The sequence below is a fragment of the Orcinus orca genome, chromosome 7 (genome assembly GCF_937001465.1).
Source record: "Orcinus orca chromosome 7, mOrcOrc1.1, whole genome shotgun sequence".
NCBI classification, from domain to species: Eukaryota; Metazoa; Chordata; class Mammalia; order Artiodactyla; family Delphinidae; genus Orcinus; species Orcinus orca.
In genome coordinates this window covers 117,713,799-117,741,635 of record NC_064565.1, presented here as the reverse complement: position 1 = coordinate 117,741,635, position 27,837 = coordinate 117,713,799, and the positions used below count along the sequence as shown (strand labels likewise).

Genomic DNA, 27,837 nt, shown 5'->3' with positions numbered 1-27,837 from the left:
TTTCTATATTTTCAATTACTAAATTGAATTCAGTAATTTGGTCTCCATGTATTCTAAAAGAGAATTCCATTGAATTAAAATCCTTTTAGAAACAAACGACTAGAGGTATACTTCTCATGGCTGCTAGTATGTTAAAAATAATGTCTAATCCATGTTTCAACTTTATTAAAAAAGGTTACTCTGAATGTAGCCTTTTAATATAAATAAGCGTATGATTGAACAGATAGGAAGCAACCTCCATAAGTCTAGGATTCTACTAACTTCATGTATGGCCAAAACTAGAGAATCATCTACTAACTTGATGATTTTCAAGTTTCATTTAATCGAGTCCTTTAAAAAAACTTTTTTTAATTAATTAATTAATTTTTGGCTGCCCTGAGTCTTTGTTGCTGCACACGGGCTTTCCCTAGTTGTGGTGAGCGGGGGCTACTCTTCGTTGTGGTGCCCGGGCTTCTCATTGCGGTGGCTTCTCTTGTTGCGGAGCACAGGCTCTAGGCGCGTGTGCTCAGTAGTTGTGGTGCATGGACTTAGTTGCTCCGCGGCATGTGGGATCTTCCAGGACCAGGGCTTGAACCCATGTTCCCTGCATTGGCAGGTGGATTCTTAACCATTGTGCCACCAGGGAAGTCCCCCCTCAATTTTTTTTTAACATCCTGGAACCCAATTTCTGGTAGACGTTTGGACTGGGTCTGGTAATAACCGGAGACAAATTAATATACGAAATAAGCCTAAATAGTCCATGAAAGAGGAAAAATTTGAAATGCAATAGTTTGATCTATAGCCTTACTGTCCATTCGTATTCCATATAAATACTGGTAGGTAATTTACACTTAGAAAATGCCACTAAACCTGCAGAAAGTATTAAATTTTACTATAGATTCTACCTTTATTAAATATAAGTACACCAAATATAAATGTTAAATGGGTAACTTTTAATCAAGCAATACCAACTAAATATTGAATGCTCTAAACATTGTAAACATCTGAAGAAGAAAATGCACATTTGTTCATCTTACTACTAGTAAAACTGCAACTTTAAACAGTATGTTACTTTTAAAAGTAAGCAATTAAAGAAATTTGTTAACAGATAAAGCATAAAATTAGGTCTTGAAAAGTGTTCCAATTTACACTCTAACCTAACAGAACTTATTACAAAATGAACATAACATGGTGACCATTTAAATTTAAGTACTTTACCAAAGTTCACTCTTCCTAGTGAAAGCAGGGAAAATACATCTAAATGTTTAATACTAAAGTCATAAAAATGCATTAAATGTATCACAACAGTAATTTAATCATTTTGGAAACTTAAAAATATACATATTCCAGAATGTACACCTGTAGACTCAGTGTATTTGCTATACTATGGTCCAATATAAGAGTCTTAAGACAACTGAAAAGTGGAACTAAGAACTTCAGGTAAATTATATTTTTCATGTATGAGATAATAATAAACCTTTTCTTGGTCAATATTTAAAAAACTGATTTAACACAGAGTTTTAAAAATGACACCATTTCTGTTTCTGACCCAAAACATACTGCTTTAAGTCTCTAAGTAACAAGTTTGAAATACAAAGTTTATAAACATTAAAAATTATCTTTTAATTATATATAGAGAGATCTTTATATTGTAGAAACAACAGTTGCTAGATTTTAAGAGAGGGCTATATAAAGTAGAATATTATAAACAGCTAAACCGATTTACCAAGCCTATTTAATTGCATAATTTTGCTGTTACCACAATTTTTCCCTAAGTGCTGTAGAACATTCTCTGCAGGAGGGAACTCATGCTTTCCAAAGAAATTCTATAGGTGAAGAAAAGAAGGAAGAAATCAACAATAAAATGTGCTATGCTAAATCTAAAATTCCAGAAAAGTATATAGTTATCAGTACATTCTACTACTAAACCAACCATTGTAATTAAACCGATTTATATATAAACAAACATCATATATACTTATTTACCATTAAGTTCTACCCCTTGACTAAGCGTATCACTAAACTCAGTAAATACTCAGAAGTGGAACTGTTGGATCATGTGATAATTGTAGTTTAATATTTTGAGGAAGTGTCATACCATTTTCCACAGTGGCTGCACTATTTTACATTCCCATCAGCAATGCACAAAGTTCCCAATTTCTCCACATCCTCACCAACATTTATTATTTTCTGGTTTTTTGCGGGGATACCAGCCATCCTAATGGGTATGAAGTGGGTATCCCATTGGGGTTTTTTTGGTTTTTTTTTTAATAAATTTATTTTTGGCTGTGTTGGGTCTTCGTTGTCACGTGTGGGCTTTCTCTAGTTGCGGCGAGCAGGGGCTACTCTTCGTTGCGGTGCGCGGGTTTCTCATTGCAGTGGCTTCTCTTGTTGCGACGCACGCAGGCTTCAGTAGTTGTGGCATGTGGGCTCAGTAGTTGTGGCTCGCAGGCTCTAGAGCGCAGACTGAGTAGTCGTGTACAGGCCTAGTTCCTCCACAGCATGTGGGATCTTCCCGGACCTGGGCTCGAACCCATGTCCCCTGCATTGGCAGGCGGATTTTCAACCACTGCGCCACCAGGGAAGTCCCCCCCCCCACCATTGTGGTTCTGATTGCATTTCCTTAGTGACTAGTGATAATGAGCCTATTTTCATGTGCTTATTGGCCATTTGCATATCTTCTTTGGAGAAATGTCTATTCAAATCCTTTGTCCATTTTTAAATTGGGCTTTCGTTGTTGAGTTGTAGGTATTCTTTATATATCTGTATAGATAAGATATATAGATAGGTAGATACAGATACATGATAGATATATAGCTATATTCTTAATATCCTTATCAAATAATATGGTTTACAAATATTTCCTCTTATTCTGTGGGTTGCCTTTTCACTGCTGATAATGTCCTTTAATGCACAAAAGTTTTAAACTTTGATGAAGTTTAATTTATCTATCTTTTCTTTTGTTGTCTGTTTTTGGTGTCATATCCAAGAAATCAATGCCAAATCCAATGTTGTGAAGTTTTTCCTCTGTGTTTTCTTCTAAGAGTTTTACAGTTTTAGGTCTTACGTTTAGGTAATTTGATCCATTTTGAGTTAGTTTTTGTATACAGTGTAAGGCAGGAGTCCCCAACCTTTCTGGCACCAGGGATTGGTTTCATGGAAGACAGTTTTCCCACGGGGGTGGGGTGGGGGAGGGAGTGGGATGGTTTAGGCGGTAATGTGAGTGATGGTTTAGGGAGTAATGCAAGCAATGGGGAGCAGCAGACGAAGCTCTGTTATGCTAGCAAGAGGCTCACCTCCTGCTGTGCGGCCTGGCTCCTAACAGGCCATGGACCGATACTGGTCCCCGGGGGTTGGGGAACCCTGGTGTAAGATAAGGGTCCAACTCTACCCCAGAGATTACAACTATATTTATCATAGTCTGATATCAAATGGTATGTGTAGAAAAGAATTAACATAGCAGGCCTGAGATGACAGTCATCCGTAGAAAGCCCTGCTTGCAAGGCTGGCCCTGGTGTCTAGGAACTTAGTTCCCACCAATCCTAGTAGTGACAAGAGTGGCTCACTGTGCCAAAACTGTAGAAACAATGTAGTTTGTGCTGAACAGCTGCTTTCCTTCTGAGAGTCTGGAACCTTTGGTACATGCTAGATGTTGGGTACCTATGTGCCCAGCCTCCAACAAAAATATTAGGCACTGAATCTCTAATGAGGGTAGACAACATTTCTTATGAGTTGTCATAACTCATTACTTGAGGAAACAAGCAGGTCTTATGTGACTCTACTCGGGGGAGGACTCTTTGAAGCTTGTGCCTGATTTCCTCCAGACATCACCCTATGTGCCTCTTCCCTTTGCTGGTTTTGCTCTGTATCCTTTCACTGCCATAAGTCATAGCCATGAGTACAACTATATACTGAGTCATGTGAGTTCTCCTAATGAATCACTAAGCCTAGGGGGTGGTCAATTTATATGCTACTATTGTCATACATGTTAATTATATTAGACCCTATAAAATACCATTATTCTTGTTTTATACAGTATTAGTTGATATAAACATTTTGATCTTCAGTACATCTGCATCTCTGACCTTTCATCTAAAATCATTTTCCTTCTTCCTAGAAAACACTGTTTAGTATTTTAATACAATGGGTCTTCTAAGTAACAAATTATCTTAGTTTTTAATTGGGTAAAAATATATTTATTTCATTTATTCTTGAAGGCTCTTTTCCTGAGTATAGAATCCTAGTTGGTAGAATTATTTGGTGGCTTCTGTTGAGAATCAGATGTCAGTTTAATTGTTGCACTCTTAACGTAATTTTTTTCCCTCTAGCTGCTTTATAGATTTTCTTTTTGCTTTGAGTTTTCAAGAAGTTTTTTTGTGTGTGTGTGTGCATGTATTGCCTTTTATTTCTCTTGTGTATCCCTTGTTCATAAAGCTTTGGGGCTCAATACATGGTTTTGATTGACTTTCAGCAGCTTTGCATGGTGGTCACAAGGACCATATTCAGGCAGTTTTTCTGATGCACTGAAGTCTTACTTTCCCTGCTTGGGATTTGAAAGGGCTTTACTACATTTCTGGCTTAATTTTTTTCATCATTAAAAATTTTTTTTCAAATATTGTATCTGACCAATTTTCTCCCTGTTCTTTTTGTGGTTAAAACTCCAGTTGCACAAATAATTAGGCTTTCTTGGTATGTCTTTATGTTTCTTGCATTCTCTTTTGTGTTTTCCATCCTTTTACCTGTGTGTGTCATTCCATAATTTTTCTGACCTTTCTAATTCTCTAATTTGTCTAATATGCTGTAGAATCTATTAACTGAGTTATTCATTTAAGTAATTCTATTTTTTATTAATGGAATTTCCATTTTAAAAATATTTCCAGTTCTATACTAGAATTCTCAATCCTGTCTTTTGTCTCCTTGAGCATAATACATCTGAATTAATTAGCTTTTGCTGTGTAACAAATCACCTTCAAAACTTAGTAGCTTGAAACAATGACCACCTACTATTTAGCCTCTAATTCTGCCAGTTAGCAATGGACTGGACTCATTTTGGTGATTTGTCTTATCTTGGTTGGGCTCACTCATGCATCTGTGGGCAGCTGCCAGGTTGGGTATGTTATCTGCTGATCTATGCTAGATTCTGTCCCATATTTAAGGGCAGCTGGCTGTAGGCTGGAATGTCTTAGCTATCCTCCATGTACAGTTGGTCCTCCATATCCGTGAGTTCTGCATCTGCAGATTCAACCAACCTTGAATTGAAAATATTTGGAAAAAAAAAATTCCAAAAGGCAAAACTTGAATTTGCTGTGTTCTGGCAACTGTTTACAGCATTTATATTGTATTTACAACTATTCACATAGTATTTACAATTGTATTAGGTATTACAAATAACCTAGAGATGATCTGAAGTATACGGGAGGATGTGTGTGGGTTATATGCAAATATTAAGCCATACTACATAAGATATTTAGGCAACCTCAAATTTTGGTACCCGCGGTGGGTGGGTGTGGGGGGAGGTCCTGAAACCAATCCCCCACGGATGCTGAGGGGTGACTGTAGCCTCTTATCCTCTAGCAGGCACCCTGGGTGTCTCTATGTGGCTGCAGCAAATTTCCGAGAGAGCAGAATGATCAAGGGCTCTTGAGGACCAGGCTTGGGAATGGCATAACTTGTCAAAGCAAGTGAAAAGGTCAGCCCAGATTCAGGGGGTGGGAAAACAGACTCCACTTCTTGATCAGAGGAGCTTCCAAGTCACACTGCAAAGGGGCATGGTTATAGGGAAAGGAATAATTGTGGCTGTTTTTGCAAACAATCTATCACATACAAGTATGGTTTTTAAAAGTGTGTCTGGGGGATTCCCTGGTGGCACAGTTTAAGAATCCGCCTGCCAATGCAGGGGACACGGGTTCGAGCCCTGGTCCGGGAAGATCCCACGTGCTATGGAGCAACTAAGCCCGTGCGCCACAGCTACTGAAGCCCGTGCGCCACAATGAGAAGCCACCGCAATGAGAAGCCTGTGCACCGCGACAAAAGAAAGCCCACGCGCAGCAACGAAGACCCAACATGGCCAAAACTAAGTAAATAAAATAATTAAATTTATTAATTGAGTTTGATAACTCAATTAGCTGGAGTCCCTATGGGTAATTTCTATTACCTGGTGTTCATGCTAGTTTTCATTCATGTGGTCTTATTTCATTTATGATTAGTTATTTTTGATTGTATACTCTTATTTACAAAATTATTAGTATATGCAAAAATTTTGGTAGAAACAATTTGAGGCCTAAAATGATACTACCTTCTTCCAGAGGATTCTTACCTTCATTTCTTCTAGGTGCATGGCAGAACTAGTAACCCCAGATCATCTCAATCTAACTTAGGTTCTGAAGCTGAGTTACAGTCCCTCAGAGGAACTATCTACTTCTGGTTCAAAGTTACTCCTGGAGTAGAGTAACCCATTGGTGTCCCAACTCTACTGCTGAGGCCCCACCCCCCTGGCTTCAGTGCTATCAGAAGGGTCCCTTTAAACTCCTAGCTGCCCCACATGCAAACAGTATTGGGGGAAAGTGGTCCCAAACAATGGGCATATTTCCCTGAGACTAATCTTCTCTTACACTGGCCAGATAATTTATGGTATCTTGACAGTTCTCCAGTACCTTCAAGCAGATGTCTTTATATTTATTCAGCTTTTCTAACTGTTCTCCATGGAAAGTTGGCTTTACTCACCTGGACAGCTATAACTAGAAACAAATCCCCAACCATTATTTTATAAACAGGGATTCTATGTTTGTGTGTGGTAATTTAAAAATACATACACAAATTCTTTGATACACCTTTCTTCAAAAGCGTGGGCTGCACGTAGTGACTTGCATCTGATGTAATGTGGTAGAAACGACAGAGTGTGACTCCTGAAGTTAGGTCACAGAAAATACTGCAGCTTCCATCTTGCGCTCTCTCTCTCTGATGGCTCTTACTCTGAAGAAGCCAGGTGTCATGTTGTAAAGACACTCAAGCAGCCCTACGGCAAGGCCCATGTGGTGAGAAACAGAGGCCTCCCGCCAACAACCATGGGAATGAGCCGCCTTACAAACAGGTCTTCCAGTCCCAATCAAGCCTCCTGATGACCACAGCCCAGGCCAACATCTTGACTGCAACATCACGAGAATCGCTAAACTAAAACCACCCAGCTACGCCATTCCTGAATCCTGACCTGTGAGCTCTGAGATGATAAATGTTGCTTAAGCCAAACAATTTTGGGGTAATTTAACATTACCCCAAATAGTTTTGCATTAATAGTTTACAAATACAGTATGCTTGTTTTTAGCTTCTATGTTACTTTATTATTTTCAATATAATATTTTTATTTGAAAAGAAAATGGAATCCATAGCTTAAAATGTTTACTATTTAAATATGAAAGGTATGACTGACTTACCTCTTATTGCTTCTTTTCTACCTAACGGGAAGCAGAGTTTTCCAAAACAGAGGAAGTCATTCTCACAATAGCATTAACAGACAGGCCACTGAGAGAGCCTTTATGATGCGTTCTAACCTCCTGAAGAGCGTTTATAATGTGATCTCTGTGCCAAAGGAAGACACACATGAGCATCTGCCCTCTCCAAAGCAGCACATTCTAGATATGGCTACGGTACTGAAAGGAGCGGTAGTTTACTCACAACTTATAAAACCACTTAAAGTGCAATTGTAGTCACTACCTGCCAACTTTCGGATGTAGTTCAGCCAGTCTCTCCATGATCTTGGTAAAGCTACGCAGGTTCGATGCATTTGGAGGTACAAATTGAATAGGTGCATCAGGTAGTAATTTAGTGGATCCAATCTGTTTACAATTCTTCTTGACACCCTAAATAAACATTTTTAAAGTTTTATTTAAGTCAGTAACAATTACATAGAAATAATCCAGCTTATTCTAAATTTAAAAATTACAAATAGTAAAATCAAAATTCCTAAGATATTTACGTTGATTTGGGATTAGTTTTTCTACCAAGTAATTTTACTTGAGATGTATTCAGGGCCATTTATTTAAAAAATGCCAAATACATGATGAAGTATAATATATGGGCTATGTCGAAATTAGCTTTTCTCAAACAGGATTCTCATCTGATCCACAGAACACAAAAAATGATGTTAACTATTTTCTCAATTTTCCCTAAGATAGGACATAACTATTCCATTCTAGGTGCGTAGGAGAGAGAGTCATTTGCTATATACAATGGATATCTTAGGCTTAGGACATGAAGGCTGAATTCTCTTACCCAACCTGACAGAGAAAGGCTGGTCTACATAGTAATTATATGTACATATTTATATCGTATATTCTATATCTTATTTACTAAATGTTCAATGTATACAAACTATATGCCCAGAACATGCTGGAGTGGGTGGGGGTGGGGAAACTAGTGCTATAAAAAAGAACCTCCATCACTTATGTATCTTATAATTCAACTGAAGAGACAAAATTAAAATGATCAATTAATTACTATTAGCCATGCAAGTAGGATATAAATTATATGAAACCACTGTACATCCCATACAAGTTCAACAAAGGAGGAGCGGATACGTTCAAACCTAGATGAAACGTCAGGGTAAGATATACAAAATATTAGATCTGTCACATCAGAATAGTACATATTTTACTTATTTGCTTATTGCCTTATCTCCTTCATTAGATTTAAGCTCTGTAACAGCACAGATTTTTGTCTGTTTTGTTCACTGCCTCTTTCCCAGTGCCTACAATAGTGTACACAGTTGGTATACTGTTTATTGAATAAATAATTTTGGGATACAATAAGTTTAAATAGTAGTTGGAACCACAGAGAGGATGGGTTTCCCAAGAAAGAGCCAAACTGCTAGTAAATAACAGTAGCTACTATTTACGGAGTACATTCTCCATGACAGGCACTGTTCCAAAGAATTTTCTGAATTAAACTCATTTAAAGCTCACAACATTTGTGAGGCAGGAACACTTACCCCCATTTCATTTTTTATTCTTTTTAAATGACTTTATTTATTTTATTTATTTATGGCTGCATTGGGTCTTCGTTGCTGCATGTGGGCTTTCTCTAGTTGCGGCGAGCGGGGGCTACTCTTCGTTGCGGAGCATAGGCTTCTCATTGTGGTGGCTTCCCTTGTTGCAGAGCACGGGCTCTAGGAGCGCAAGCTTCAGTAGTTGTGGCACTCGGGCTCAGTAGTTGTGGCGCACGGGCTTAGTTGCTCCGTGGCATGAGGGATCCTCCTGGATCAAGGCTCGAACTTGTGTCCCCTGCATTGGCAGGCAGGTTCTTAACCACTGGGCCACCAGGGAAGTGCCTATCCCCATTTTAAAACAAGGAAGCTCAGACACAGAGGGCAGTAACTCGCCCAGCCCATGAGTAGGTAGCAAAGCCAGGTTATGAATCTGTTGTTCTTAATCATCACTACCTCTTATTATAGATGATAAATATTTTCTAAATGAATGAACATAATGAAAAAATGTTGAGAATCTGAGAAGAAAGGTGACAATAAACTGCTAGAAAAGTAAGAGTATAGTTTAACAAAGACAGCAGTAAGAGCTGCCCTGTCTACACACTCTAAGACAACATACTCCTACCCTAGCCCACGGTGCCCTATTTATTTATGACACATAACCTTCCCTCTACCAACTCCATGACCTGCTTCCTCAGCTAACAAGACCAAGAGTGGTGTTACCTGAACTCATGAACACCAAAATCATGGGCTGGATCAGACTCCCTGTCTAAAGAATGTGGAATTGGAACAGAGCAAATGAGTTAGTCAAATGATGACAGGAGCTTGAACTGAAAAGTACTGTATAGAGTTAGAGTTAAGCAAAATAAAGCCTAATGGAGGAGGAGAGAAGTCACGAGCAGACAGAGAAAGCCAGTGTGCAGAGAGAAACAGGAGGATGGAGCTTACAGGCATGCAGAGGCAAGAAACCAGGGGCACTACCTTAGAGAGGCAGGGAGGAGCCATAGCTCCCAAATTTCCAGCTCACGCGCCCGTAGCCTGACTGCCTGTTTCCTTCCTTCCTATTGTGGATTGAGGTTATGCACCAAAAAACCCATCCTAAACACGAAGTGTCACTGAGATGAAAGGAAAAGAGATGAAGGGAAAAGCTGAAAGAAAGGAATGACCGGCACCAAATAGGCTAAGTGGTCAAAAAGAAGGTAGATAGGGCGAAAGACCAATAAAAATGTCATTAGTGACTATAGAAAGAGCACTGTAAATAAAATTTTAGAGACTGGGGTCAGATTATTAGGATGAAGAAGAGAAACAATCAAAGAAACCCAGACATTGGGTATAAACTACCTGGTTGGGAAGTTTGGCAGGGAAAACACAGAACAGATAAGGACGGTAACTTCAAAAGAATGAAAAGTCAAGTGAAAATGTGGTTCGGATTAAGAAGAGTTGTGCATAACTGTGAGTGGAGAAAGGTCTGTGAGTACAGAAATGGCACTAATGGTACAGAAAAATAATGGGATAACTCCAGGAATTAGGAAAGGATAGGGTAAAGGACATAGGGAAAAGAGATCCCTTTATCTTATTCTTATGGAAAAAACCAAAATTCAGTTATTCAACAAATATTTATTCTTTCATCCATTTATTAAAAAGGAATTTTCTCTGATCTGTAGAGTCAAACTAATTCCAGTAAAAGTCCAAGGACTTTTCTAATAGATAGTGACAAGCAGAATTATGAAATTTATACAGAAAGGCAAAGAGACTAGAATAGCCAAAATAAATTTTGAAAAAGAATGAAGTTGGACTTACTATTTCAAGACTTACTATAAAGCTATTATGATCAAGATAGTGTAGTACTGGTGGAAAGTACTGGTGGAAAGAAGAGAACAGAGAGTCTAGAAATAGATCCACACAAATATGGTCAACTAATTTTTGACAAAGGCACAAAGATAATTCAGTGGAGACAGGATAGGCTTTTCAACAATGATGCTGGAACAATTCCATACACAACACAAAAACACAACCAAAAAACCAAAACCACCTCAATTCATATCCCACACATTATAAAATTAACTCAAAAGCTTTGTGACAATGGGTTATGCAAAGATTTCTTAGATACAACATTAAAAACACAAGTTAAGGGACTTCCCTGGTGGTGTGGTGGTTAAGAATCCGCCTGCCAATGCAGGGGACATGGGTTCGATCCCTGGTCCAGGAAGATCCCACATGCTGCAGAACAACTAAGCCCGTGTGCCACAACTACTGAACATGTGCTCTAGAGCCCGCGAGCCACAACTACTGAGCCTGTGAGCCACAACTACTGAAGCCTGTGCACTGCAATTACCAAGCCCATGTGCTGCAGCTACTGAAGCCCATGCGCTCTAGGGTCCTCATGCCGCAACTACTGAGCCAGCATGCTGCAACTACTGCAGCCCGCGCACCTAGAGCCCGTGCTCCACAACGAGAAGCCACCGCAACGAGAAGCCCACGCACTGCAACAAAGAGTAGCCCCCACTCGCCACAACTAGAGAAAGCCCGTGTGCAGCAACGAAGACCCAACACAGCCAAAAAACCCACAAAAAACCCCCCACAAGTTAAAAACAAAAAACAGCGACAAACTGCAATTGGTTAAAAATTAAAACTCCTGCTCTGAGAATGACACTATTAAAAGAATGAAAAGACAAAGTACAGGCTGGGAAAACGTATTTGCAAAGTACATACGTATCTGATAAATGACTTATATTCAGAATATTAAAAAACTCACAGAACTCAGTAAGAAAATGCATAAAGCTAAGTGAAAGAAGGCAGACTAATAAGGCTGTATAATATTCTACTCAGGAGATTCTGGAAAAGGTAAAATTATAAGAACAGAAAACAGAGCAGAGCACAAGAGAATGTTTTGGGAAGATGGAAGTGTTCTATACCTTGATTGTGATGATGGTTACATGCCTGTGGCATATGTCTAAACTCACAGACAGCAAAAAGAGCGAATTTTACTATATGTAAATTTTAAAAAATCTATGGAATGCCTATAGGATGCCAGGCATTTTGCTGCGCAGTGGAGAGACAAGAGTGAATAAGTCAACTTTATCACCTTCCATGTGGCGTTTAAAACCTCAATGTGGTAAAGATGAGAGCATGCATAATAAAATGACTATATTTTATGGTTTAAATAATTATGAGATGAGGTTAGCTGTGAAAAAAAGAATGATGAAAGTGTTAAGTAGCTACTTATAGAGTAACACTATCCAAGAATAAAGAGACACAAAGACTGAAAAGCATTGGCAGAAAGCCTAGTTACAGAGAAACGCTGTCTCTGCGGCTAGGCCTGTAAAGATCTGTGCTTCCTCCAGGGACGACTGGGGTTGTACAAGAGCAGGCTAGGGCGGATCCAATGTTAGGCACAATTCAGACTAATGTCCTTATTCCCACTTCAAGACTGCTGTCCTGGAGTTACCTGTCCTACAAAGCTACTTATCGCAGTATAGTGTATATATGAAGACCATTTAAGAGCTTGATCAAGAAAACTAACCTTTTGGTCAAAAGCGAAAAACTCACTGTCTTGCTCAGATCCCAGCTGCTGCCTCGGCCTAGTTCTAGGCAATCTAGAAACAGAGGAGGCTGAGTTGACTTCTTTGCTGATGTTTTTCTCCAAATTACTGAAACTAACTTTATTTCCATTTTTGGACGAAAGTGGTGATGTATATTCTCCAGGAGTTTTGACAAGCCGCACATTTACTGATTTCCCATTTATTTCTGTACCATTCATTTCCTTCACAGCCAGCTTCGCATCATTGTTTTTTTTTAAAGCAAGAGATGCATATCTAAAATATAAAAGCAGAAAACCAAAAGGTTCTTTGTTAATGACTTTAAATGGCCTCAAACTTCATTGTGTAACTACTGGCTAGCATATACCTTTTATAAGAATAACTGCTCTTAAAAATAAGTTACTATACTTACCTTGGGATCAGGAAGAATATTAAGATAACTAAATACAAAAAATTAAAGATGGGAAATAAAAGGTAGTTAGTATTTCTTCTGAATTATCACCTGTTAATTTTATATTAAAATGTAATGTAGGGCTTCCCTGGTGGCGCAATGGTTGGGAGTCCGCCTGCCAATGCAGGGGATGCGGGTTCGTGGCCCGGTCTGGGAAGATCCCACGTGCCGCGGAGTGGCTGGGCCCGTGAGCCATGGCCGCTGGGCCTGTGCGTCCGGAGCCTGTGCTCTGCAACTGGAGAGGCCACAACAGTGAGAGGCCCGCGTACCCAAAAAAAAAAAAAATGTAACATTTGCAAAGCTGATATATGACACAGTTGCACAGATTAGTGTTCTCGGGACAACTGGTTATCCATACCAAAAAATTAAAATTAATCCCTATACACAAACATAACCTCCGGATACAGAGAAGGCATAAAGGTGAAAGGCAAAATTTAAAAACATTTAGCAGAACACAGAAGAGAATGTCCTTATGGCCTTGTAGTGAAAAAATATGCAGTCCAAACAGAGTTGGAAAATCTAACCAGAATTTTAGCCATAAAATTGAGAGAGCTGGGCAAGAGCCATCCTTCTGGAAGTGCCAGCTCCAGACAGTGTCAATGGAAGGATATACGCCAAGTCTGATGAGCAGTTGCCTCCAGAAGATGGGACTATGGATCAATTTTTATAACCTCCTTACACTTTTGTATTTAACTGTACTTCCTAAATTTCCACACAGAATGTATAATACTTCAAAGTAATAAAGAACCATAAAGTTTCTTTTTTTCCAAAGGATTCAACAAGACACTAAAAGAATCTTTCACATCAAGTAATACTCCTAGGAGTACAACACTACTTTAATATAACAAAATATATTAACAACATATTAATTAATAGGTCCAAGAAAAGCATATGATCTTAAGTGAATCCATTTAAGACAAAATTAAACACTTATTTTTAATAAATTTCAACCCAACTACAAATAGGATCCTTTTTTAATTTATAAAGATTTTCATATCTGAAATAAAGAGCTATCATTTTTTGTGATAAAATAGTAAAGGTATTTCCATTAAGCTATCACCATTCTTATTTGATACTTTTGAATGTTCTGATGTCACAAAACAGGAGGTTAACAACACACATACTGGAAATGACTATATGTAGATGATATAACCATCTACTGAAAAAATAAAAAAGGATCAACTAAGAAGTAATTAAAATAAAAATAATAAAATTAAATATAATTTTCTGAGTACCTACTATATGGCAGCCTTTATTTCTACTGGTTTACTTATGTATCTCATAATAGTTCCACAGTAATGCTATGTAGGTACTATTATTATCCTCACTTTATAGATGAAGAGCCTCAGATACAGAAAGGTTAAGTAACTTGCCCAAATGTATTCATCACGTTACTGACGAAGCTGAGACATGAACCCAAGACACTTGCTGTAGAGCCCATTCTCTTAACTAATGCACTCGACTGCCCCCATGAAATGGTATGAAACAAGATAACTGCAGAAAAATCAATAACTCTCCTATATCTCATTAGTAACAAGTTAAAAAGTATAATGAAAGAAAGATCTGATTGAGAACAGCACCAATTAATGACTGTAGCTATTTGTCAATGTGTATCCCTCTACTAGGCTGGGAAACCCCCGCGGGAATGGCGTCTGGCTTAATCACCACTGTGGTTCATGTTCAGTACAGAACAGACCTCTGTTAGAACCTAGGGCATACCCAGTAAATGTACATTCACTGAATCTGGGAAACATACCTGTAATTAGGAGAAGAATCATAAATTGAAATGTCAGAAATTTCGTATTTCTGGAAATGAGACCTTAAATCAGCCTAAAAGAAGATAAATAAAAGTTTGTGAAAGGTAGAAAAACAATCAAAATATGAACAATTAATAGATTTGAAAGTGAAGCTCAAAAAATAAATCCTGGCATACCTCAGACACTGAAGGGCAGAGCCCACCAACATGTATCAAGTAACCTTTATCTCTTCGTAAGGGTTCAACATTCTTCATTTCTGCTTGAAGATAAACATACAACAGAAGATAATCATTATTTTATCAATATTTTTAAGAGAAAATGTGAAAATTGTTAAGTATTTCATTTTTTATTATCAAAAAGATTATTATAAAGTTATTAGCAAGTATCAGCACCAGGCTGAAGATTAAGAGCTTGGAGTACAGTGTCAAGATTTCTGGGCTTTAATCATATGTTAAAAACAAAGAGGTTGGACTGATTGATACTTAGTCTCTTGTGACTCAAAGATGGATCAATAAATAGGTAGTCCTGGCTGTCTGATGGAAACTGAGAAGCTTTTTCTGTTCACTATGTACCCCATACCTGCGAAGTGCCTGATGAGGGTTTAGAGGAAAAGAACGCCTGAAGGAATACTGATGTTGGACTAGAGTAGGGAGAGAGAATAGTGGGCCTCTATCTACGAACTAAATCTTGGATTTAAGCTTTTAGCAGACAGTTTTCTGAAAGAGAAATGAACATTTTAAACTGATTTACTCTTAAAAAAAAATGACATCCAAATGGCCGATTTTCTCATTTTTCATATTTAAAAATATGGAATAAAATATTATTTTACAAACAGGAATAAAATATTAAAACAGTGCAATCCCCCAAAATAATACAGAAGAAGATAAGCACTATTTTATAAATGAGCTAGGTTAGGATTTCTTGGTAAATTGTTAAGAACCAACCTAGTGTAAACTTCGGATCCTCTTTGTCTTGTACTATTTGATTTTCTTGTATTCCTGAGAAGTCAGCTCCAGTCACGTTCTCTTTAGCATCAAACCAGTCTTCACTTATTTCTCGGTAATTTGTGGAGTCTGAGAAATTGAACACACTTAGCAAGGAACTATGTACAATGTTTAACCGTGAGAAGTTATCTGAGTGATCTGCTTCCCAGTTTTACTTTAATTAACACTGATTCCTAGCTTATTAAAAGCCTTACTTTTCTGATTTTTAATTATCCTTTATTGAAGAAGAGATTTATCTTTACAGACAGAATAACAATGAACATCTTTAAAAACGGGTTAAGCCGTGCCGCAAGTCTTTATTTCACTAAAAAAGGATCTTTCTCTTCTCATTGAGGACAAAACTAAAAAACAAAACAAAAAACCCATACAATTTACAGAGATACAAACTGGACAGAAAAAAGAATTTTCAAAATGGAAAACATGAACCAGAAGAACAAAAGTCTGTATTATTATTTGGCATTATCAGATATATTAAGTAACCTTAAAGATATCAAGTAGATGTAATAAGAACATACTTAACATTCATAATCTGAATGATGCCATTCAATTAAAAATATTTACTTTAACTTAATAGATGGGCACGAGGGGTATTTTAAATCTTATTATCTGCTTTCTGGCAATGACACAAGACAAACATTTTTATACTGACCTTTATCATCAAGTTTTAGTTGACTAAGGTCTATATCTACGTCACCATTTTTTAAACCATCCTCTTTGGGTGATGTATCTTGTTTAGGATGACTACTGTCAGGTAATAGAGACATCTGAGAATTAAAATAATAAAAGCAACAATAATAAATAAGGAGTAACAGTTATTGCACTCTATGTGACAAGTATGCTTCACTGGCATTATTTACCCTCACAACAACAAAGACTATGAGACAAAGTCATTATCGACCCAGTTTATGGGTGAGCAAACTGAATCTAAGTAACCTGTTGCTTTATGTCTGTCACACAATGAGAATTATGATTTGAAACTAGTCTATGTATAGTGACTGTATGCGCTAACACCACCATTATTTAGCAAAGTGTGGCATCCACACACTAGAAGTACCTGAGATGATTTTTGGAGCTGCACATGTAAGTATTTTTCACATTAACATCAACAGTTATATATTTAATGTGTGCTTATATGTACCTTTCATTTATGGGGAGTGATATTTCTTTCTCATACATAATAAGTTACTCTTCACAGATAAATTTTTTAAAAGAGGAGAATAAGTTAAAAAGTACAAATCAAATAACATTACAGGTAACACCTGGCTATGAAAAATTGTGAAGATGGTACCTAAGTAGCTGAAATTTAGAAACACTACACTATACAATGCTGGCTTTCATGCATAACTTAATTTAGTAAGGTGGGTATTAAAATGTAATCCTAACAAAGTAGATATTGTTTTAGAGCCAAAATTAAGATTATAAAAATGTTATATCTGCATCTTTTACTTTTAAAAAGATTTATTATTCTGCCCAAATAAGCAGGTTACATCATTGCTACCTTTACAATGATGAAAAAAATAAAATAGTGAAAAAACAAAACCTCTCCAGAACATTATATATCATTAAATGGACAAGTTGTTTAAGCAAACTATGTAAGAAATTTGAAGATAAAAAAAATCTGGTTTTAGACCTGTTAATTCTTTGTGGATAACTGAGATTTTGTTTTTTTAAAGAGCAGAACAATGGAATAAATAATTTGCTAAAATAATTTATTTTTAATCATTTATCTTAATAGAAAGGAATATAAATCAATCAAGTATTTATCTCACTTTTGGCTTTGGGATGCATCTTATTCTTTAAGACTACCCAAATAATAATATAACCTCAGGGTTAAGACTAAAGTCAGAAAGTAGAAACAAACTTGAGGGGACCTCCCTGGTGGTGGCCCAGTGGTTAAGAGTCCGCCTGCCGATGCAGGGGACACGGGTTCGTGCCCCGGTCCAGGAAGATCCCACATGCCACGGAGCAGCTGGGCTCGTGATCCATGGCCGCTGAGCCTGCGCGTCCGGAGCCTGTGCTCCGCAGTGGGAGAGGCCACAACAGTGAGAGGCCCGTGTACCGCAAAAAAAAAAAAAAAAAAAAAAAAAGAATCCGCCTACCAATGCAGGGGACATGGGTTCGAGCCTGGTCCGGGAAGATCCCACATGCCGCGAAGCAACTAAGCCTGTGCACCACAACTACCGAGCCTGCGTTCTAGAGCCCATGAGCCACAACTACTGAAGCCCGTGCCTAGAGCTCGTGCTCCGCAACAGGAGAAGCCACCACAATGAGAAGCCCACGCACCGCAACGAAGAGTAGCCCCGCTCGCCACAACCAGAGAAACCCTGCGCACAGCAATGAAAACCCAACGCAGCCATAGATAAAAATTAAAAAAAAAGAAACAACCTTCATTTTTCCTACTCCATTGATAATGGAATATAACTCATGTTTCTCTATCACTTCACTGTTTGCAGAGTGCTCTTACACAGATTGTTATCTGACAAACACTTCCTTGGGGGAACAAGAGAGATTAAGAAAATCTACGAAAGGCACTTAAAAATTATTTTCATCATTTCAGCAAAGGAGGAATGAAAACTTTGCCCTGTCTAAAATAAATGGGGGGAAAAAATAAATGGGATATTATTATTTTAATTATTTATTTATTTTTGGCTGCATTGGGTCTTCGTTGCTGTGCGTGGGCTTTCTCTAGTTGTGGTGAGCGGGGGCTACTCTTTGTTGCAGTGTGTAGGCTCCTCATTGCGGTGGCTTCTCTTGTTGCGGAGCACAGGCTCTAGGCGTGCGAGCTTCAGTAGTTGTGGCTCGTGGGCTCTAGAGCGTGGGCTTGATACTTGTGGCGCGTGGGCTTAGTTGCTCCCCGGCATGTGGGATCTTCCTGGACCAGGGCTAGAACCCGTGTCCCCTGCATTGGCAGGCGGATTCTTAACCACTGTGCCCCCAGGATATTATTTTATACTATCTCATGCGATGAAGGCATAACCATATTAGTTTTTACTACATTGCATTAACACGATGGGGGCCAAAAATTATGATTTGCCAGAGACACTCAAGGTTTATACCAATCGTCATGTTGAACTGTTAACATCACTACCTTTTTTCATCCTCAGAAGTCTCCTGATTTGATGATAAATTATGTGGTCATCTTACCCAACATATACTACTGACATCCGTTTGATCAGGACATTACGCTCCTTCTAATCAGTTATATCCCTCAAATGGTAGTACACAAAATAAGCCAGCTGAGTGAAAAGAAGGATGCGAGAGCTTCTAAAAATTATAGTTTACTTTGTGCAAGCCATAAGATTAAAGATTTACACTTGATGAACTACTCTAAAAAAATCTCACTTGAGAGAGTGTCTTTTTCAGGCTTGAAGAACCATCAACATCACGTGTACTTTGATTATCTAGTTCAGAATCTGCTCCTGAAAAGCTAAACAGATAAACATTTCATTAAAGCATTTATCAATGTTCTGAATAAGGACCAAAATAGAAAACAAAGTTAACTGAATTAGCAATGTTTAAGATCTAATGAATTCTAAATTAGATGAAAACATAACTTACATATGTGATTCTTCTTTCATTAGCTGGAAAGAAAGAGAAGGGAAGAAAAAGCTTTTAGCGTAAAATGTTTTCTGTCTAAATGAAGTAAAAATTTTATTCCTAAAACATAAATACATACCCTGGAAGCAAAAGCAGAGAAGGTAGATAATAATTTTGATTCTACCGACAGTGGAGGCAGCTCTTCCAGTGGTATACCCTTGTTTATCTTTTCTTTCAAATTCACATATCTAACTTTCAAGTCTTCTAAAACTGTCAGTAGAGCTGATCCTAATTCTTTCTTAGTAGAATTACTTGATAAATTCCTGTTCAAAAGTTACATTCACAAAACTAAATTACTTAGGCCAAGCCACCCATTTAAAACTAATGTCAAATTATACACTTAATTCTAACTCTACTAGATCCCTAAAATGTTTTCTTTTAAATGTTTAGTAAAAGAAAATGAATCACAGAAGACGTGTTTTTCCAGGGGCAAGATAAGCAATCCTTGGTATACATATAAGCCAGACAGAATGTGGTCGAATGTCACGAAAAACCCTCCAACTGACTTCATCCGAACTTGGACTTTATAAAGAAAACCTGAATCTGTCTTTTTACTGGATTCATCATTCCAACGTGCACTGGTTGCCTCTCCAGGAAATTACAATGTACTACTTTTTAAAGTCTATTACCCCTAGGCCAGTTAACAAACCCAGTTATAATCCACCCCTCTTCTGCCCTTTAAAAATGAAAACTAAAGAAATTTTCTAGAATAAACTTAAAGTTAGTGATAAATTTCTAGGAAGATACAGATTTAAAATTAACAATCACCTATAACTATAAATAGAGAATAACCTTTAAAAATTGTGAATCACTATGATGTACACCTGAAACATATAATACTGTAAATCAACTGTACCTCAATAAAAAAGCAGATTAATAAACAAACAAACCCTAACAATCACCTATTTAGTCCTTCTCTATTTTCCATTACAAGTTTGTAAATATCACTGCAATGGTGATGACACATTTGATAGTGAACATTTAAAAGGTGCAACTCTGCTTTGATGGCTCTCTGCATTATTTGCTGACAGCACTTTGATGGCAAATTCTTCTCCATCTCTTTAGAAAGTTGAGGTTCCCTTTGAAATAAAAAAATTGGATTAGATAAGATTCCAAATATTTTTCTGTGTTGATGACATACCTCCAGAAACAGATTTAAGATTTCTTACATTTCTCTGTCAAGTTTAAATCAATTTCTACTAAAGATGGAAAGGCTGCAGAAAACAAGGATGTCAAGAGTCAATGCTAAATATCTTCTTTTTAGGACTTCCCTGGTGGAACAGTGGTTAAGAATCCGCCTGCCAATGCAGGGCACATGGGTTCGAGCCCTGGTCCGGGAAGATCCCGCACGCCATGGAGCAACTAAGCCCGTGCACCACAGCTACTGAGCCTGTGCTCTAGAGCCCACGAGCCACAACTACTGAGCCCGCGTGCTGCAACTACTGAAGCCCGCGTGCCTAGAACCCGTGTTCTGACCACAATGAGAAGCCCGTGCACCACAATGAAGAGTAGCCCCTGCTCACCGCAACTAGAGAAAGCCCGTGGGCAGCAACGAAGACCCAACGCAGCCAAAAATAAATAAATAAATAAATTTATTAAAAAAATAAATATACTCTTTTTAGAATTCAAGAGAGTAAATAAGTCTCAAATTCATACTTCATTTTACCAAGAAAAGAATTCTAAAGTAAAGTACTAACTTAACCAGAATCAACAGATTTTTCAACCTAAATCAAGCACTGGCCAGCATTTTTAAAAGTTATAAACATTCTGGAGGGAAACTGTTTTTAAATGTTATCTTTTAAACAGAAAATATAATTTACATCTTTCTTAATAATAATAATGCTTATGTTATTATAAGCAAACATTTTGCTGTTATAACAAAAAGCTCCAAAATCACTACCTCTTTGAATGTTAATAGTTCTTCCCTTGCTAATACCGGCCACTTCTAACTATTCTCGATACATCTGCCTCTGGAAACCAGCTCTTCTATTTAATTTTATAGGACTGGATACCAGATCAAACTCATTAGAAGAATAAAGGATGAATGAAGGAAAAAGCAAATGATCTCAGAGCATGAAAACCAATTTGACTTCTCAGAGACTTCTCCCTTTCCTCTCCCCCACCACCTGGTTCTCCATGGATGCAAAGTAAATTATACAACGAATTAAAATATCCCAGTAAAAGTATCTGTTTACTTCTTCAAATATATGATGTTTTCCAAATGTGCTATTTTGTTTTGGACTACAGGGGATCAAATGAAAGAAAACGAAAGTAATAAATCAGTGTGGGTTTGGGTTGGATAAATAAAGAAAAGATGCCATGAGTTTTTCTGAAGGAATTATTCAGACTGAAATCTCACTAAGTGGAAAGCTTTAACATTCTACATTGTTCTAGTATTTATTTCTTTCAAGACAAACAGCTGAAGCAGACGATCTCTTCAAGTCACTCCTGGCTATTATACTATATGGTTAAGTACCTACACAAAAAGCAAATTACTATTTTGATCATATGTCTGACTTACCTTTCAGAATGTTTCTTTAAGTCTGTGAAATCAAATGTTTTCCTTAATTCCAGGGAATCCTGAAAACATGATTTAAGATCAAATTAGACATATACAACAAACAATAATACATGTTTTATCTGGTAAGCTGTAAAATCCAACTTCTGACTGACTTTGTGGCAACAGCTGCCAACAGAGAAGAAGAGCTGGGAGCAATCTGTTCACCTTTTTCCTTCATCCAGCATTTTCTCACAAAAGCCTCAGAAACCCCTGATATAATTCAGTGAACCAAAATATTCACATTAGCCTACAGTGCCTCTTTATAAAGTCAAATAAATTTTTATTATTAATCATATTGGTTTTACCTTATTCAGGAAATTTCCCTTAGGTTTTAAACTGTCAACGGAGACAGATTTCCCCAAAGATCCTTTTGTCATAGCCATCTGTGGATCTTCATTATCTTGACTGTATGCCCAATCTGTGTTACACGCCACACTTCGTTTCTCACTTTGCCACTCATCAGGCCATTTTTTATTTATCATTGTTATCTCTGTGTTGCTTGATGTAGATACTACAGAAGATCTTGTGCTCGTCGCCCTGCTTGTTGTGAAACAAGCCCTAAAATCAGTGCTAACATCCACTGTTTGATTAACTGTGACTGTACAACTTGCTACATCTGTAACTGATTCGGGACATGGTCCTTCCATATGGTGAAAGCAAGCTTTATTTGTGGTATTGCCATTAGCAGCTCTTAGGGAGCTACCTTCTTCTATTGCCTGGTTATCTCTGATTGCAGAACTTGGTAGAGTAACAGAAAAATCTAAGGCTGGGTTAGGGGTGTTTTCTAGACTTTTATAACATGCAGAAATTACTGAATCATCAAAAATAGAGGTCCAGGAACTTTGACGATCTTTATAGGGCTGGAGTAATGTCTCTAAAACTTTGTCTTGTGGTAATGTGCTTGGATTTTCAAGGTGCTGTAACATTTTTTTCTCAACAACTGAATTTCCACAAAAATCTTTACTTTTAGTTACTTGAGCCTTCACTTTGCCAGTATAAATTTTAGTTTTTAATGCTTTTTGAGGGTTCAAGAAACCACTCTTAGATTGAGATTCCTGGTGTTCAAGAGGACTACCCTTTAGTACAATTGCATCAAATACTGTGTGGTACATTAAACTAGTATCTTGTTCCATACACTTTCCATGTTTTGGTTCATGATATTCTCTTAACATAACAGAATTCTGAAATTTGGAGACATGAGGTGAACCTTCTTGTCCATAAACATCAGCTGAATCTAAAGAGGTGCTAGAATTACTTTCTAATTTAACATGATTATCTTCTAGATTGCTAGCACAATTAACTCCATAACCTGAACTTCTTAGTCCCCAAACTTCCAGATTAGATATGTTTAATGTTTTCGCTTGGTCAAAAGATAAATGGTTATCTATATACTCCTGTTCTTCTGCGCTGTGATACTCCTGCTGCGAGTCATCATCTAGATCGCGCTTCTGCGCATCTTCAGAATCATCATCTGAAATCCTGTAGATTCTTTCCAAGCCAACAGTCTTATTACCTCGATGATTCAAAATATCAAAGGACACCTCCTTTCTTTTCTGCATTTCATAATCGAATTCTGAATTTAAATGAATAAGACTTTCATTCTTCAGTTTTGACTCTGAATGATGTATAGAGTAGGTTTCATTCAGGAAAGCATTGTCAATACTACCTTCAAACTCACTTGACTGAGAGTGAGTACTCTCCATCTTAGTATTTGGACTCACAGTAAAAGATGGCTCCAACAACTCTATTTTGTCAATATTGCTGATCTCTTTGTCATTAGCTCTTTTTTCTAATGCCAAGGAATCCCAGTCATAATCGAGAAAAGTCAATTTGGCTTCTTTACAACCATCAGGAGATAACAAATTTTCTTTTTGACGATTAGAAGGCTCATCTGATTTTAAAAAAAAGGATAAAATGTTAGCAGAAACATTACAGAATTTAAACACAAGACCTCAGATGTAATCTGGCCTAAGCTCTTTCCAATGTAAGAATATACTTTTTACATTATCCATAACAAATATCCCTAAATAGTTGCTGCTATGGACTGAACTGTGTCCCCCTCAAAATTCATATGTGTTGAAGCCCTAACTCCCCATGTGGAGACAGGGCCTCTGGGAGGTAATTAAGGCTAGATGAGGTCATGAGGGTGGCACCCTCAAAATGGGATCAGTGCACTTATGAGAGAAGAGATACCACAGAGCTTGCTCTCTGTTTCTCTCTACCATGTGAGGACACTGCAAGAAGGCGGCCATCTACAAGCCAGGAAGAGAGCCCTTACAAGACCTGACCATGCTGGCAGCCCCGTTTGGACTTGCAGCTTCCAGAACTGTGGAAAAAAACAAATATCTGTTCTTTAAGCCACCTCCATGGTATTGTGCTATAGTAGCCCCAGCTGACTAAGATAGGAGCTAAGATTCTTCTTGAACTCTTGCAGTGGCAAAGCATTTACTATTTAGAAGGCAGTCACTCCCTTTGTAATCTTTGGGTGCCTCCTAGTGTCCTAATATCAACCTTAGGCACTGCAGAAATAAAACGAAGAAGACATGGGTGCTGTACCAGGCTGCTGATTAGCAGGTAAATGCTTAAGAAAGGAGAAGTAGATGTCAGAGAAAACTGTACATTTACAAAGTGTTTTGAAACAAAATAGTTATTTTAGGCAAATTAAACAGCACTACAAAGTTAGCTGGGTGAAAAAACATGGCATTTTCAGGAAATTATAAGCCAGCTTGCCTGGAGTGAAATAGCTCTAAGGGAGTGAAAGGAGCTGTGAACAGAAAGAGGCCTTTTATGAGGTGTTAAGGAGTCTGGTTCTTATCCTAACACGGAGGACCACTGAAAGCTTCTTAAAAGGGTAGTCATGTGAATGCAACTGAGTTTAGACACCTCTGGCAACAGTAAGAATGAAGGCTTGAGGGCTTCCCTGGTGGCGCAGTGGTTGAGAATCTGCCTGCCAATGCAGGGGACACAGGTTCGAGCCCTGGTCTGGGAAGATCCCACGTGCCTTGGAGCAACTAGGCCCGTGAGCCACAACTACTGAGCCTGCGCGTCTGGAGCCTGTGCTCCGCAACAAGAGAGGCCGCGATAGTGAGAGGCCCGCGCACCGCGATGAAGAGTGGCCCCCGCTCGCTGCAACTAGAGAAAGCCCTCGCACAGAAACGAAGACCCAACACAGCCAAAAATAAATAAATTAATTTAAAAAATTAAAAAAAAAAAAAAAAAAAAGAATGAAGGCTTGAAGGGGGAGACTGAAGGGAGACAGACCAAGAGTACAGAAATGGGACTGGAAAAGAAGAGACTAGTATAAAAGTTCCACAACTGACAAGACTTGGTGATCAATTAGAAATGGTAGATAAGGAAGAGAGAGATTAGTGGCTTTCAAATACATATTTTTTTTCTTTAAGAACACAATCAGAAACACGTTTTATATCAAGATCTAGCATATATGTGTCTGTATAAGTGAAACAAAAATTTTACAAAACAGTAATTACTCCAATTATGTCCAAAGTATTCTGCTATTTTCTAGTCTATTTCATTTTATTAAAAAAAAAGCTGATCACAATCAGCTAAGCTGACTTCATGACTCATCAATTAGCTACCACCTGCTTAAATATCTTTCTAGGATAATGCTAAGGGTTACAGCTTGGTATTACAGATGAGTGGGAATATCTGGTGCTAAAGAGATAGGGACTTCACGGAAGAGGAGATTTAGAAGACAAAGAGGAAAAGCAAGGGGCTGGGGAGGGAGGTGGAGGGAGAAGATAATGAATTCAGTTCCAGGCAAGTGGAGTTTAAGGTTAGAGATAAAACACCCAGATGTGAATGTCTAATAAGCTGTTATAAATATGGGGTTGGAGCTAAGGACAGTAGGGTCAGATACAATTATAAATTCATGTGCTGATTGTGTTTTTCTTAGAGATTTGTATAGGAGTTCATGATATATTCTGGATACTAGGTGTTTGTTTTTCACATTTATAATATAAGTGACTTTCCCCCAGTTTACTGGCTATCTTTTTTTTTTTTGCGGTATGTGGGCCTCTCACTATTGTGGCCTCTCCCGTTGCGGAGCACAGGCTCCGGACGTGCAGGCTCAGTGGCCAGGCTCATGGGCCCAGCTGCCCCGCGGCATGTGGGATCCTCCAGGACCGGGGCACGAACCTGCGTCCCCTGCATCGGCAGGCGGACTCTCAACCACTGCGCCACCAGGGAAGCCCTATTGGCTATCTTTTAACTTTTTATAATATTTTGTCATGCCACGGGCTTTAAGATTATTTAGTTAAATGAATCAGTCTTTTCTTCTCTGAGTTCTGGGTTTGTCTCCCTGGCCTTCCCTACCACATGATTATAAAAGTATTCTTCTATAACTTTCCGATTCTTTGTGTGGGTGTATGTGTGTAACATTTAGCCCTTTCACACTATGTAGAATTAATGCTTCTCTCTAGCATGAGGTAGGACTCTAACTTAATTTTTTTCCAAAAAGGATGGTCAGTTGTCCTAATACCATTTGCTGAAAAATCCAGTTTCCCGTCTGACTTGAAATAGCATTTTTATCACATTCTAAAGTCCTCTTAATAGTTACAACTACATGTGTTCATAAGCATATAAAGGTTAGTCAGCTTGCTTTTTATGCCCTTGTTGATTATTCTCTCTTCTACCATTATGACAGAAAGAGAAATTTTAGATCCATGTGAAGAAAAAACATACACAACTTCAGTAGCAGAGGTCAACCTGCCCACTTTCTACTTATTACCCTGAAGGCAACTGTACCTGTCAGTAGTTCCTGAAAGCCTGCCTGAACAGAAACCCTCTCTTCTGGCTCACCTTCTCTCTCCTAAATCTTCCATTTACCTGAGAGATCCTATGTAGGCTGCCCATATTTACCAAAAATCACCTGAGTCATCTGTCAAGATACAAACATGCTGAATCTTACCTTACTGGTAGGAAGGCTTAAGATGTAGCAACACTGGAGAGGGAACTATCAAGTCTAATTACATTTAATACCTCTTTCCACCCAGAATAAAGCCAACTGGACTAGCTTCTCACCTTTCTGGATGTTTCCATTACTGTGGTAGCCTTTACCAGAAGCTGTCTCAACCACTTCAGTGGCCTGCATCACTCAAGAACGTATATCCTAGAAGAAGTATAAATATTGAACTGTTATTATACTCAGTATTATATTTTAAAAACTATTAGAACAAGAATCTGACAAAGTAGTAATTATAGTCAAAGATTCTAATATCAAAGGCCTAATAAACAAAACTTGTAAGACATTTGAATAACTTTTTTTAAAATTAATTTTATTTATTTATCTTTGGCTGTGTTGGGTCTTCATTGCAGTGTGCGGGCTTTCTCTAGTTGGGGCGAGCGGGGGCTACTCTCCGTTGTGGTGCACGGGCTTCTCATTGCGGTGGCTTCTCTTGTTGCAGAGCATGGGCTCCAGGTGCGCGGGCTTCAGTAGTTGTGGCACACGCACTCAGTAGTTGTGGCTTGCGGGCTCCAGAGCACAGGCTCAGTAGTTGTGGCGCACGGGCTTAGCTGCTCCGCGGCATGTGGGATCTTCCCGGACCAGGGCTCAAACCCGTGTCCCTTGCAGCGGCAGGCAGATTCTTAACCACTGTGCCACCAGGGAAGCCGTGAGTAACTTTTTTAAAGGCGTGGACAGCTACATAAAAGACTATTATTTAAACAGACAAGACATATTCTTCTAAAATTTCCAAGGAACATTTAAAAACCGTGTTAGGCTACCCAAAAAGTCTTAATCCAAAAAACAGAGTACTAAAGGCTACAATGTGACCCTAGTTATGTCAAACCCAGTACAAAAATGTTTCCAAAACAAATTGTAGACTTATTAAAAACTAATGACATGATAAGTCCCTACAATGAAATATCTTTCAGCAACAGAAAGGAACAAACTACTGATATATGTAAACTGGTGGATTAATCTCAAAAACATTATGCTGAATGAAAGACGGCAGA

General features: G+C 38.1%; 1 protein-coding gene across 1 annotated transcript; it reads right to left on the bottom strand.

The window, feature by feature from the left end:
• Nucleotides 1-1,680: 1,680 nt before the first annotated feature.
• RBM44 (RNA binding motif protein 44) lies at nucleotides 1,681-27,001 on the bottom strand. The gene is made up of 15 exons (XM_004262908.2): nucleotides 26,905-27,001; nucleotides 22,170-23,755; nucleotides 21,826-21,884; nucleotides 20,207-20,383; nucleotides 19,384-19,567; nucleotides 19,266-19,288; nucleotides 19,050-19,134; nucleotides 16,357-16,471; nucleotides 15,648-15,776; nucleotides 14,880-14,959; nucleotides 14,703-14,776; nucleotides 12,480-12,771; nucleotides 7,690-7,835; nucleotides 7,410-7,554; nucleotides 1,681-1,805 (listed from the first exon to the last, which is right to left on the bottom strand). Exons 1-14 carry the CDS (start codon nucleotides 26,972-26,974, stop codon nucleotides 7,431-7,433), a joined length of 3,144 nt encoding a protein of 1,047 aa, XP_004262956.2. The 5' UTR covers nucleotides 26,975-27,001; the 3' UTR covers nucleotides 1,681-1,805; nucleotides 7,410-7,430.
• Nucleotides 27,002-27,837: the final 836 nt, after the last annotated feature.

Excerpts from the sequence above, each read along its gene's own strand:
- RBM44 (XM_004262908.2), bottom strand. The coding sequence starts at position 26,974 with ATGCAGGCCACTGAAGTGGTTGAGACAGCTTCTGGTAAAGGCTACCAC. Across the intron at positions 14,777-14,879 it reads TCTGCCCTTCAGTGTCTGAG|GCTGATTTAAGGTCTCATTT; the intron begins GTATGCCAGGAT and ends ATCTTCTTTTAG. Across the intron at positions 7,836-12,479 it reads TTTTCGCTTTTGACCAAAAG|GGTGTCAAGAAGAATTGTAA; the intron begins GTTAGTTTTCTT and ends ATGTTTATTTAG.